The sequence below is a fragment of the Ranitomeya imitator genome, chromosome 6 (assembly GCF_032444005.1).
Source record: "Ranitomeya imitator isolate aRanImi1 chromosome 6, aRanImi1.pri, whole genome shotgun sequence".
NCBI lineage: Eukaryota > Metazoa > Chordata > Amphibia > Anura > Dendrobatidae > Ranitomeya > Ranitomeya imitator.
The window spans coordinates 304,335,111-304,348,590 of NC_091287.1; the positions used below are offsets into that span (position 1 = coordinate 304,335,111).

A 13,480-nucleotide genomic window follows, 5' to 3' on the forward strand; every position below is an offset into this window, starting at 1 on the left:
CTGCCGTTCAACTCTGGTTAAAGTCCTTTCGCACTGCATAGGCTCAGGTTTAAGCTCATGTAATACCGCCAAATGGTGCACAGATTTACGCTCACGCAAGCGTCGACCAATCTGAATGGCCAAAGACATAGACTCATTCAAACCAGCAGGCATAGGAAATCCCACCATGACATCCTTAAGGGCTTCAGAGAGACCCTTTCTGAACATAGCTGCCAGCGCAGATTCATTCCATAGAGTGAGCACGGACCACTTTCTAAATTTCTGACAATATAACTCTATCTCATCCTGACCCTGACAAAGAGCCAGCAAATTTTTCTCTGCCTGATCCACTGAATTAGGTTCATCATACAGCAATCCGAGCGCCAGGAAAAACGCATCGATATTACTTAATGCAGGATCTCCTGGCGCAAGAGAAAATGCCCAGTCCTGAGGGTCGCCACGCAAAAAAGAAATAATGATCAAAACCTGTTGAACTGGATCACCAGAGGAGCGAGGTTTCAAGGCCAGAAATAGTTTACAATTATTTTTGAAACTCAGAAACTTAGTTCTATCACCAAAAAACAAATCAGGAATAGGAATTCTTGGTTCTAACATAGATTTCTGATCAATAGTGTCTTGAATCTTTTGTACTCTTGCCGAGAGCTGATCCACACATGAAGACAGACTTCTAATGTCCATTGCTACACCTGTGTCCTGAAGCACCCAAATGTCTAGGGGGAAAAAAAGGCAAAACACAGTGCAGAGAAAAAAAAATGGTCTCAGAACTTCTTTTTTCCCTCTATTGAGAATCATTAGTACTTTTGGCTTCCTGTACTGTTATGATTAGGCAATTCAGTACCACAGTGAACATAGAGGTCAGAGCACATACAGTGATCTGACAATAATCCAAAAACATAGAACGAGCTCTGAGACGTGGGAACTCTGTTGACCGCAATCCCTGATCCTCTCCAACAACACTAGAGGCAGCCGTGGATTGCGCCTAACGCTACCTATGCAACTCGGCACAACCTGAGAAACTAGCTAGCCTGAAGATAGAAAATAAGCCTACCTTGCCTCAGAGAAATACCCCAAAGGAAAAGGCAGCCCCCCACATATAATGACTGTGAGTAAAGATGAAAAGACAAACGTAGAGATGAAATAGATTTAGCAAAGTGAGGCCCGACTAACTGAACAGAGCGAGGATAGGAAAGGTAACTTTGCGGTCAACACAAAACCCTAAAAACCACGCAAAGGGGGCAAAAAGACCCTCCGTACCGAACTAACGGCACGGAGGTACACCCTCTGCGTCCCAGAGCTTCCAGCAAACAAATAGATAAGCTGGACAGAAGAAAAGCAAACAAAATAGCAAAGGAAAACTTAGCTATGCAGAGCAGCAGGCCACAGGAACGATCCAGGAGGAAAACAAGTCCAATACTGGAACATTGACAGGAAGCCAGGATCAAAGCACTAGGTGGAGTTAAGTAGAGCAGCACCTAACGACCTCACCACATCACCTGAGGGAGGAAACTCAGAAGCCGCAGTACCACTTCCCTCCAACGGAAGCTCACAGAGAGAATCAGCCGAAGTACCACCTGTGACCACAGGAGGGAGCCCTGCCACAGAATCCACAACAGACATAGTGCCGTCCTAAAGTGGCCCCAGCCAATGACCCTGAGCGACAGAGGGCTGGTTTTAGGTCCTTGCACCACTGTGTAGCCAGTGATGCTGATAAGCAGGGAAAAATTTAAAAGGAAACAGGGAGACACCAGGATTGCTTCACTTCATTCTCAAGATCATTGCAGTCCCTGAGGATGGACATCCAACAAAGTAATGGCATATCAAATATGAGATGGGAAAACCTCTTTAACCTGAACTAAGTTTGAAGATGTAAATAAGATGACCCAGAAATTCATGTGACAAAAGAAATAGAATGAAAAGCATATTTAATCAGATATGGTTATATTTGAAGTCATATACCTGACCTTAAACAAATGACATTTTACATAATTTGCATTATAGAAAGAGAATTTGCAAATACAACATGTTAAAATCTTCCTTCCACTCCCAACTCCGTTATTACCAAGCTGCCAATTTTCTTATGTAATAGGCTGACTTCAGTCTGTGTCAGAGTGTACTCCATGTGTCGATATTTAATTCGGTAACAATGGCTGATTCTCTTCGTCCTGGAAGAGAAAGTCAAAAAGAAATTATATTAAGACATCAGTGCAACATTTCACCTACACTGCAAAAACAGTCTAAGTTGGGACTAAGTATGGAACTGTGGGGAGATAATTCATGAAATTGGAATAAGTGGGTGTGAGATAGAGAGCTTATATTGTGAGCCCTATAAGAAAAAAAGACTGATGAAATCTCCAAACAATTGAAGAAAACCTTGTTTCTACAGAAAATAAGGAAACATCTAGTGCAAGTTAACAAAAAAGGCCGCGGTCACACTTGCGAGTGCCAACTTGTACAAGTCTCTTGCATCAAAATCCGGTACTTCCACTGGCACTTGGGCTCGGAACGTTCAGCTGCATAGAAATACTTGCAGCCGCACGCTCCGGTCCAGAGTGCAGGCGTCAGTGCCGGGTATTGATGCAAGAGACTTGTGCGAGTTTCTCCCATTGCACTCACAAGTTTGACCCCGGCCTAACTCTTCGTACTGCTCTTTTAAGATCATAAAATCTAAAACCGACAGAATCCTTTTAATAAGGTATATCTCTTTGTAGGAAACAGGTAAACTCTTAACAAGTCAGAAATAAAAAGTCAATTATTTGCCTAGTGCAAGGGAGAAAATCCAGATATTTTCTTTAAAATATAGCATGTAAAAACACTCAACATATAAAACACACAGAATATAGCAACACTATATCACAGGGAGTCTGACTGCCATGAAACCCACCAGTCTTGAAAATGAAAGAGTGCTCCATCTTTTGCATCAATTTCACAGCTTTTTCTTGTTCTAAAACTTTCTGCCTATGGATGGAACTTTATACCCAATGTGAAATGGTCTCTTTAGGTGAAACGAAGAATTTAGCGAAATACACAAACATTGTAAGACTTGTTTAGTTAAATGATGAGCTTTTTTATTAAAATAAATCATAATTTAACAGTTCATCATTACAATTCATTAACTTGACTATAATTTAGTAAAATATATGAACGCCTTCTACTTCTCTTTAAATAAACAGTTTCTAGGGTAGTACATACAGTTCTGACTACATAGTAATGTAATGGAGTCAAAAGTACAAAAATTTAGTCGAAAGGAAACATTTCTACTTTTTTCAATGAAGTTTATGAAGTGATAAAACTTTTAGGCAGATGGAGAGACAGATGGGAGTCAATATCCATTAACCTGCTCAATTTGTGTTGGGAGCTAATTATTTAGTCTCTATAACGTACCAATTTTTGTTGGGAGCGCCACTTGCTATTTTTAATCTTATATTCCAAATTACATAGCAGGCAAAAAGCGGGTCATTGACTAAAATCTAGCAAATGTTTTAGCAACTTTCCGCAACTATTTTCGTTCCATAAAGCTTCCTTTATATTTCAACAAACACTGAAATCAAATTTTAAATTTAATGCCAGAAGCAGATTTGGCTTAATCATGAAAGTCATCAGGAAAGCCCATTAAGAGTGATGCAATTTGAGTAATAGACTTTAGGAGAGTAAATGGGACTGAATCAAGAGGAAATGGGGCAGACACAATCCATGAACAAAATAAGCGGACTTTACAGAAAATAAAAAAAACAACCCTTTTAATGCCTTCCCAACATGTCCATCACATGTTAAAGGGACACTGTCACCTGGATTTGGAGGGAACAATCTTCAGCCATGGAGGCGGGGTTTTGGGGTTTTTGATTCACCCTTTCCTTACCCGCTGGCTGCATGCTGGCTGCAATATTGGATTGAAGTTCATTCTCTGTCCTCCATAGTACACGCCTGTGCAAGGCAAGATTGCCTTGTGCAGGCATGTACTACGGAGGACAGAGAATGAACTTCAATCCAATATTGCAGCCAGCATGCAGCCAGCGGGTAAGGAAAGGGTGAATCAAAAACCCCAAAACCCCGCCTCCATGGCTGAAGATTGTTCCCTCCAAATCCAGGTGACAGTGTCCCTTTAAGTACAAGTGTATAAAGAATGGTCCTTACACAGCGGGTGGTGGATGTGTTACGCCGACCAAGGCATCTAATCAATTAGTCAGGGTCCCCCTGTGTGACTTCAACATCCTACTGACCTCCCACAAGTTATTTTGTGGGTACCAATGGGTTGTCAGGACAGACTGGGACCTACTGAAGACACCACCTTAAGGCGCCACGTTAATAAACTTTTTAAATCCTGCCGAAAAATAGTTTCAAAATGCCAAATTATTATTAATAAACATCTGAGGAATTGTATTTTTTGATTTTCTTCAATAACCAGTACTACTCAACAAAGATTTTTATTTCCATTTATCAATACATTATATGGTATTATAAATGGTGTCATTAAAGAGGATCTCTGTCCAGACTTCACACTACTGCATACATATTTTTTAATAGATCACTTAAACCTGATGAGTCTGGTGTTGTAACATTGATAAGCCATGTCAGAATGACTGTACAATACTCAAAATGAAAATGGGAATTTTACAAGCCAAACCAAAGAGTGAAAAATCTCATGAGTCCAAGTGTATTCAGTCTGCCCACACCTGGCCTGACTGACAGAGATCTCAGCAGCAGCAGGAAAAAGGGACAGTGAGGACCTGTCAATCAGGCACATTGGGTGGAGAATTAATTTAAACTTTTAAAGAGAATTATACTGCTATTATGACAAGGATTTTCAAAGTCAGTAGAACAGCTTCATAAGATCTCCGAGAACTACAGTGGAATGTAAAAGTTTGCTCACCCCTGCTCAAAATTACTGTTATTGTGAACAGTTAATAAAGTTGAAGATGAAATGCTCTAAAAGAGCTAAAGTTAAAGATGACATATTTCATTTGTATATTAGGCAAAATATATATATTTTCATCTTCTACATTTTAAAAATTATAAAAAGGAAAATGGGCAGCTGCAAACGTTTTGGCACCTTTGGATATTTTTTGTGCTCAGATAACTTAACTAGCCTGATAAGGTTCTGGCTTGTTCACTATCATAGTTAGGAAAGGCCACGTGATGCAAATTTCCCAGCTTTATAAATAACCAGCCTCCTCTAACCTTGTGCCAAAACACAGCAGCCATGGGTTTTTTTCTAAGCAGTTGGCTAGCACTCTGAAAATAAAAAAGGCACAGGCCCACAAAGCAGGAGAAGGCTATAAAATAGCACAGCGTTTCAAGTTGCCCTTTCCTCAGTTTGAAATGTAATTAAGAAATGTCAGTTAATAGGAACAGTGGAGGTCAAGATCAAGTCTGGAAGACCAAGCAAAATTTCAGTGAGAGCTGCTCATAGGATTTCAATAGAGGCAATTCAGAACCCCTGCTTGTCTTAAAAAGACCTTCAGAAAGATTTTGCAGACTCTGGATTTGTGGCATATTGTTCTACTGCTCAGAGACACGTGCACAAATAAGGCCTTCATGGAAGAGTCATGAGAAAAACATATATCCTGCATCCCCACCATAAAATTCAGCATCAGAAATTTGCAAAAGAACATCTAAACAAGCCTGATGCATTTTCTAAACAAGTCCTGTGGACCGATACGGTTAAAATAGAACTCTTTGCACACAATGATCAAAGGTATGTATGGAAAAAAAGAGCGCAGAATTTCAGGAACATCTCGCCAACCATTAAGCATGGGGGTGGATCAATCATTCTTTGGGGTTGTGCTGCAGCCAATGGCACAGGGAAAATTTTACAGGTAGAAAGAAAAATGGATTCAATGAAATTTCAACAAATTTTTGATGCAAACATAACACCATCTGTAAAAAGCTGAAGTTGAAAAGAGGATGGCTTATACAAATGGATAATCACCCTAAACATGTCAAAATTCACAATAGACTACCTCAAAAGGTGCAAGCAGAAGGTTTTCCAATGGCCATCACAGTCCCCTGATCTGAACATCATTGAAAATGTCTCAAACAAGAGTTGTATTCAATGGGAAATTCGTAGTTAAAATTCCGCCACTGTGAATCAACTACATTCTCCTGAATTTCATCCCAGCGGCAGCGCAGAATTTTAACTACGAATTTCCCATTGAATACAGTACTTTCTCTGGTCGTTGAAGACCTGTGGATCTGCAGCAGCCGCTATGCTCTTATCTCATCCTAACCAGGTGAGCAAATTTGGTATATATTCTCTCCTGCATAATGTAGATAAGACGCTATTGCGCTCTTTGTCTCCCCATTTTCTCGCAATAGTTGTCAAACAAGAGTTGAAAGACTCTTGGCTGGCCATAGAAAGAGTTTACAAGCTGTGGTACTTGCAAAAGGAGATGCTACTAGGTACTAGCAAATTGTTCAAATTTCACAAAACTTGACACAGAACAGTTTTGCATTGAATTGATTTGAAAATTTCTACCCATATGGCTATGATGCTGGAAAAAAATAAAATAGTTATAGTTCTTGGAAGGAAAGGGTGAAATCAAAACATGGGATTTGTTACAAAGAATTATTTAGGAATGCTTAGATCTTCATAATAAGAACATATCTGGAAAGCCTGATACAATACATTTGGTGTCACATTAGATTTAGAAATACAATCCTTATATGTCAGCTGCACTTTCAAGATATAGTAACGTGAAATATATCTCCATCTTAAAACTAGCTTTGTTCATCGGAATAAGATTAATTTAGCAACAGCTGTATAATTTTGCAAACAGATTAAATGGACAGTCACCACTCCTGAATATGTCGTAACATCTAATGTGATATGTAATTCTAGAAACAATGCTAGTTTATGTTATCATTCCAGTATCATCACTAATGTGGATTTTTAACGTGCCATATTGATAAGGACACTATAATTGACCATATCTGCTATCTCTGTTGTGAATTCTGTGGTCAAGCTCCCTCCTGTGGTCATGAGTGGTACTTCGGCTGGTTCTGTCTATGTGCTTCCTCTGGTGGATGTGAGTGGGGCTGCGGCTTCTGAGTTTCCTTCCTCAGGTGACGAGGTTAAGTCGTTAGGTGCTGCTCTATTTAACTCCACCTAGTTCTTTGTTCCTGGCCTCCAGTCAATGTTCCAGTATTGGTCTTGCTTTCTCCTGGATCGTTCTTGTGGCCTGTCTGCCCTGCATAAGCTAAGTTTTGCTTGTGTTACTATTGTTTGCTATATTTTCTGTCCAGCTTGCTATATTGGTTTTTCTTGCTTGCTGGAAGCTCTGAGACGCAGAGGGAGCACCTCCGTACCGTTAGTCGGTGCGGAGGGTCTTTTTTTCCCTCTGCGTGGTTGTTTGTAGGTTTTTGTGCCGACCGCAAAGCTATCTTTCCTATCCTCGGTCTATTCAGTAAGTCGGGCCTCAGTTTGCTAAAATCTATTTCATCTCTGTGTTTGTATTTTCATCTTAACTCACAGTCATATGTGGGGGGCTGCCTTTTCCTTTGGGGAATTTCTCTGAGGCATGGTAGGCTTATTTTTCTGTCTTCAGGGCTAGCTAGTTTCTCAGGCTGTGCCGAGTTGCATAGGGAGCGTTAGGCGCAATCCACGGCTACCTCTAGTGTGGTATGATAAAATTAGGGATTGCGGTCAGCAGAGTTCCCACGTCTCAGAGCTCGTCCTATGTTATTAGTAACCATCAGGTCACTTTGTGTGCTCTTAACCACTAGGTCCATTGTGGTTCTGAATCACCTGTTCATAACAGTACTGGAGGCCCAAAGTACTAATGCTTCTCAATAGAGGGAAAAGAGAAGTTCTGAGACCATTTTTTTTTCTCTGTACTGTGTTTTGTCTTTCTTTTCCCCTAGACATTTGGGTGGTTCAGGACACAGGTGTAGTGATGGGCATTAAAGATCTGTCTTCTTGTGTAGATCATCTCACTGCAAGAGTACAAAATATTTAAGACTTTGTGGTTCAGAATTCTATGTTAGAGCCAAGAATTCCTATTCCTGATTTGTTTTCTGGAGATAGAGCTAAGTTTCTGAGTTTTAAGAATAATTGTAAACTGTTTCTGGCTTTGAAACCCCGCTCCTCTGGTGACCCAGTTCAACAAGTTAAGATCATTATTTCTTTATTACGTCGTGGCGACCCTCAAGACTGGACATTTTCCCTTGCGCCAGGAGATCCTGCATTATGTAATATTGATGCGTTTTTTCTGGCGCTCGGATTGCTGTATGATGAACCTAATTCAGTGAATCAGGCAGAGAAAAATTTGCTGGCTCTGTCTCAAGGTCAGGATGAGGTAGAGATATATTGTCAGAAGTTTAGGAAGTGGTCTGTGCTCACTCAATGGAATGAATGTGCGCTGGCAGCAATTTTCAGAAAAGGTCTCTCTGAAGCCCTTAAGGATGTCATGGTGGGATTTCCTATGCCTGCTGGTCTGAATGAGTCTATGTCTTTGGCCATTCAGATCGGTCGACGCTTGCGTGAGCGTAAAACTGTGCACCATTTGGCGGTATTATCTGAGCATGGACCTGAGCCTATGCAGTGCGATAGGACGTTGACCAGAGCTGAACGGCAAGAACACAGACGTCAAAATGGGCTGTGTTTTTACTGTGGTGATTCCACTCATGCTATCTCCGATTGTCCTAAGCGCACTAAGCGGTTCGCTAGGTCTGCCACCATTGGTACGGTACAGTCGAAATTTCTTTTGTCCGTTACTTTGATCTGCTCTTTGTCATCCTATTCTGTCATGGCATTTGTGGATTCAGGCGCTGCCCTGAATTTGATGGACTTGGAGTATGCTAGGCGCTGTGGGTTTTTCTTGGAGCCCTTGCAGTATCCTATTCCATTGAGAGGAATTTATGCTACGCCTTTGGCCAAGAATAAGCCTCAGTACTGGACCCAGCTGACCATGTGCATGGCTCCTGCCCATCAGGAGGATATTAGCTTTTTGGTGTTGCATAATCTGCATGATGTGGTCGTGTTGGGGTTGCCATGGCTACAAGTCCATAACCCAGTATTGGATTGAAATCAATGTCTGTGTCCAGCTGGGGTTGTCAGGGGGTACATGGTGATGTTCCTTTTCTGTCTATTTCATCATCCACCCCTTCTGAGGTCCCAGAGTTCTTGTCAGATTACCGGGATGTATTTGATGAGCCCAAGTCCAGTGCCCTACCTCCGCATAGGGATTGTGATTGTGCTATCAATTTGATTCCTGGTAGTAAGTTTCCTAAGGGTCGACTGTTTAATTTGTCTGTGCCTGAGCACGCCGCTATGCGGAGTTACATAAAGGAATCCTTGGAGAAGGGTCATATTCGCCCGTCGTCGTCGCCATTGGGAGCAGGGTTCTTTTTTGTGGCCAAGAAGGATGGTTCGCTGAGACCTTGTATTGATTACTGCCTTCTAAATAAAATCACGGTCAAATTTCAGTACCCCTTGCCGCTGCTGTCTGATTTGTTTGCTCGGATTAAGGGGGCTAGTTGGTTCACCAAGATAGATCTTCGTGGTGCATACAATCTTGTGCGTATTAAACAGGGCGATGAATGGAAAACAGCATTTAATACGCCCGAGGGCCATTTTGAGTACCTGGTTATGCCATTCGGGCTTTCTAATGCTCCATCAGTGTTTCAGTCCTTTATGCATGACATCTTCCGAGAGTACCTGGATAAATTCCTGATTGTATACTTGGATGATATTTTGGTCTTCTCGGATGATTGGGAGTCTCACGTGAAGCAGGTCAGAATGGTGTTCCAGGTTCTGCGTGCGAATTCTTTGTTTGTGAAGGGGTCAAAATGTCTCTTTGGTGTTCAGAAGGTTTCATTTTTGGGGTTCATTTTTTCCCCTTCTACTATCGAGATGGACCCTGTTAAAGTTCAGACCATTTATGATTGGACTCAGCCGACATCTCTGAAGAGTCTGCAAAAGTTCCTGGGCTTTGCTAATTTTTATCGTCGCTTCATCAATAATTTTTCTAGTATTGCTAAACCTGTTATGAGAGGCAATTCAGTATCACAATGTACATGGAGGTCAGAGCACATACAGTGATCTGACAATAACCCAAAATAATAGAACGAGCTCTGAGACGTGGGAACTCTGCAGACCGCAATCCCTGATCCTCTCCAAACACATCTAGAGGCAGCCGTGGATTGCGCCTAACGCTACCTATGCAACTCGGCACAGCCTGAGAAACTAACTAGCCTGAAGATAGAAAAAATAAACCTACCTTGCCTCAGAGAGATACCCCAAAGGAAAAGGCAGTCCCCCACATATAATGACTGTGAGTAAGATGAAAAGACAAACGTAGGGATGAAATAGATTCAGCAAAGTGATGCCCGATATTCTAGACAGAACGAGGATAGGAAAGATAACTTTGCGGTCTACACAAAACCCTAAAGAAAACCACGCAAAGGGGCAAAAAGACCCTCCGTACCGAACTAACGGCACGGAGGTACACCCTTTGAGTCCCAGAGCTTCCAGCAAAACAAATAGACAAGCTGGACAGAAAAAATAGCAACAAATAGCAAAGAAGCACTTAGCTATGCAGAGCAGCAGGCCACAGGAATGATCCAGAGAAACACAAGTCCAACACTGGAACATTGACAGGAAGCATGAATCAAAGCATTAGGTGGGGTTAAGTAGAGAAGCACCTAACGACCTCACCAGATCACCTGAGGGAGGAAACTCAGAAGCAGCAGTACCAGTTTCCTCCACAAACGGAAGCTCCCAGAGAGAATCAGCCGAAGTACCACTTGTGACCACAGGAGGGAGCTCTGCCACAGAATTCACAACAGTACCCCCCCCCCTTGAGGAGGGGTCACCGAACCCTCACCAGAGCCCCCAGGCCTACCAGGATGAGCCACATGAAAGGCACAAACAAGATCGGGAGCATGGACATCAGAGGCAAAAACCCAGGAATTATCCTCCTGAGCATAACCGTTCCATTTAACCAGATACTGGAGTTTCCGTCTTGAAACACGAGAATCCAAAATCTTCTCCACAATATACTCCAATTCCCCCTCCACCAAACCGGGGCAGGAGGGTCAACAGATGGAACCATAGGTGCCACGTATCTCCGCAACAATGACCTATGGAAGACGTTATGTATGAAAAAAGAATCTGGGAGGGTCAGACGAAAAGACACAGGATTAATAACCTCAGAAATCCTATAGGGACCAATGAAACGAGGTTTAAACTTCGGAGAGGAAACCTTCATAGGAATATGACGAGAAGATAACCAAACCAGATCCCCAACACGAAGTCGGGGACCCACACGGCATCTGCGATTAGCGAAACGTTGAGCCTTCTCCTGGGACAAGGTCAAATTGTCCACTACATGAGTCCAAATCTGCTGCAACCTGTCCACCACAGTATCCACACCAGGACAGTCCGAAGACTCAACCTGTCCTGAAGAGAAACGAGGATGGAACCCAGAATTGCAGAAAAATGGCAAAACCAAGGTAGCCGAGCTGGCCCGATTATTAAGGGCAAACTCAGCCAAAGGCAAAAAGGACACCCAGTCATCCTGATCGGCAGAAACAAAGCATCTCAGATAGGTTTCCAAGGTCTGATTGGTTCGTTCGGTCTGGCCATTAGTCTGAGAATGAAAAGCCGAGGAAAAAGACAAGTCAATGCCCATCCTACCACAAAAGGCTCGCCAAAACCTCGAAACAAACTGGGAACCTCTGTCAGAAACGATATTCTCTGGAATGCCATGCAAACGAACCACATGCTGGAAGAACAATGGCACCAAATCAGAGGAGGAAGGCAACTTGGACAAGGGTACCAGATGGACCATCTTAGAAAAGCGATCACAGACCACCCAAATGACTGACATCTTTTGAGAAACGGGAAGATCTGAAATAAAATCCATGGAGATATGTGTCCAAGGCCTCTTCGGGACCGGCAAGGGCAAAAGCAACCCACTGGCACGAGAACAGCAGGGCTTAGCCCGAGCACAAATCCCACAGGACTGCACAAAAGAACGCACATCCCGCGACAGAGATGGCCACCAAAAAGATCTAGCCACTAACTCTCTGGTACCAAAGATTCCAGGATGACCAGCCAACACCGAACAATGAACCTCAGAGATCACTTTATTTGTCCACCTATCCGGGACAAACAGTTTCTCCGCTGGACAACGATCAGGTTTATTAGCCTGAAATTTTCGCAGCACCCGCCGCAAATCAGGGGAGATGGCAGACACAATTACTCCTTCCTTGAGGATACCCGCCGGCTCAGATAAACCCGGAGAGTCGGGCACAAAACTCCTAGACAGAGCATCCGCCTTTACATTTTTAGAGCCCGGAAGGTACGAAATCACAAAGTCAAAACGGGCGAAAAACAGCGACCAACGAGCCTGTCTAGGATTCAAACGCTTAGCAGACTCGAGATAAGTCAGGTTCTTATGATCAGTCAATACCACCACGCGATGCTTAGCTCCTTCAAGCCAATGACGCCACTCCTCGAATGCCCACTTCATGGCCAGCAACTCTCGGTTGCCCACATCATAATTCCGCTCAGCAGGCGAAAACTTCCTGGAAAAAAAAGCGCATGGTCTCATCACTGAACAATCAGAACCTCTCTGCGACAAAACAGCCCCTGCTCCAATCTCAGAAGCATCAACCTCGACCTGGAACGGAAGAGAAACATCAGGTTGACACAACACAGGGGCAGAAGAAAAACGACGCTTCAACTCTTGAAAAGCTTCCACAGCAGCAGAAGACCAATTGACCAAATCAGCACCCTTCTTGGTCAAATCGGTCAATGGTTTGGCAATACTAGAAAAATTGCAGATGAAGCGACGATAAAAATTAGCAAAGCCCAGGAACTTTTGCAGACTTTTCAAAGATGTCGGCTGAGTCCAATCATGGATGGCTTGGACCTTAACAGGATCCATCTCGATAGTAGAAGGGGAAAAGATGAACCCCAAAAATGAAACCTTCTGCACACCAAAGAGACACTTTGATCCCTTCACAAACAAAGAGTTAGCACGCAGGACCTGAAAAACCGTTCTGACCTGTTTCACATGAGACTCCCAATCATCCGAGAAGATCAAAATGTCATCCAAGTACACAATCAGGAATTTATCCAGGTACTCTCGGAAGATGTCATGCATAAAGGACTGAAACACTGATGGAGCATTGGCAAGTCCGAATGGCATCACTAGATACTCAAAATGACCCTCGGGCGTATTAAATGCAGTTTTCCATTCATCGCCTCGCCTGATTTGCACCAGATTATACGCACCACGAAGATCAATCTTGGTGAACCAACTAGCCCCCTTAATCCGAGAAAACAAATCAGATAACAAAGGCAAGGGGTACTGAAATTTAACAGTGATCTTATTAAGAAGGCGATAATCTATACAAGGTCTCAGCGAACCATCCTTTTTGGCTACAAAAAAGAACCCTGCTCCTAATGGCGACGATGACGGGCGAATATGCCCCTTCTCCAGGGATTCCTTCACATAACTGCGCATAGCGATGTGCT

The 13,480-nt window shown here is 42.8% G+C and overlaps 1 protein-coding gene across 3 annotated transcripts in view; it reads right to left on the reverse strand.

The window, feature by feature from the left end:
- Positions 1–1,905: 1,905 nt before the first annotated feature.
- Positions 1,906–13,480, reverse strand: part of FARS2 (phenylalanyl-tRNA synthetase 2, mitochondrial) — a 616,855-nt gene continuing 605,280 nt past the window's right edge. For all 3 annotated transcript variants that reach the window (XM_069730707.1, XM_069730708.1, XM_069730709.1), the window contains one exon: positions 1,906–2,162. In XM_069730707.1, coding sequence (XP_069586808.1) covers positions 2,024–2,162 — 139 coding nt within the window. In that variant the 3' untranslated portion in view covers positions 1,906–2,023. The remainder of the gene's footprint in view (positions 2,163–13,480) is intronic.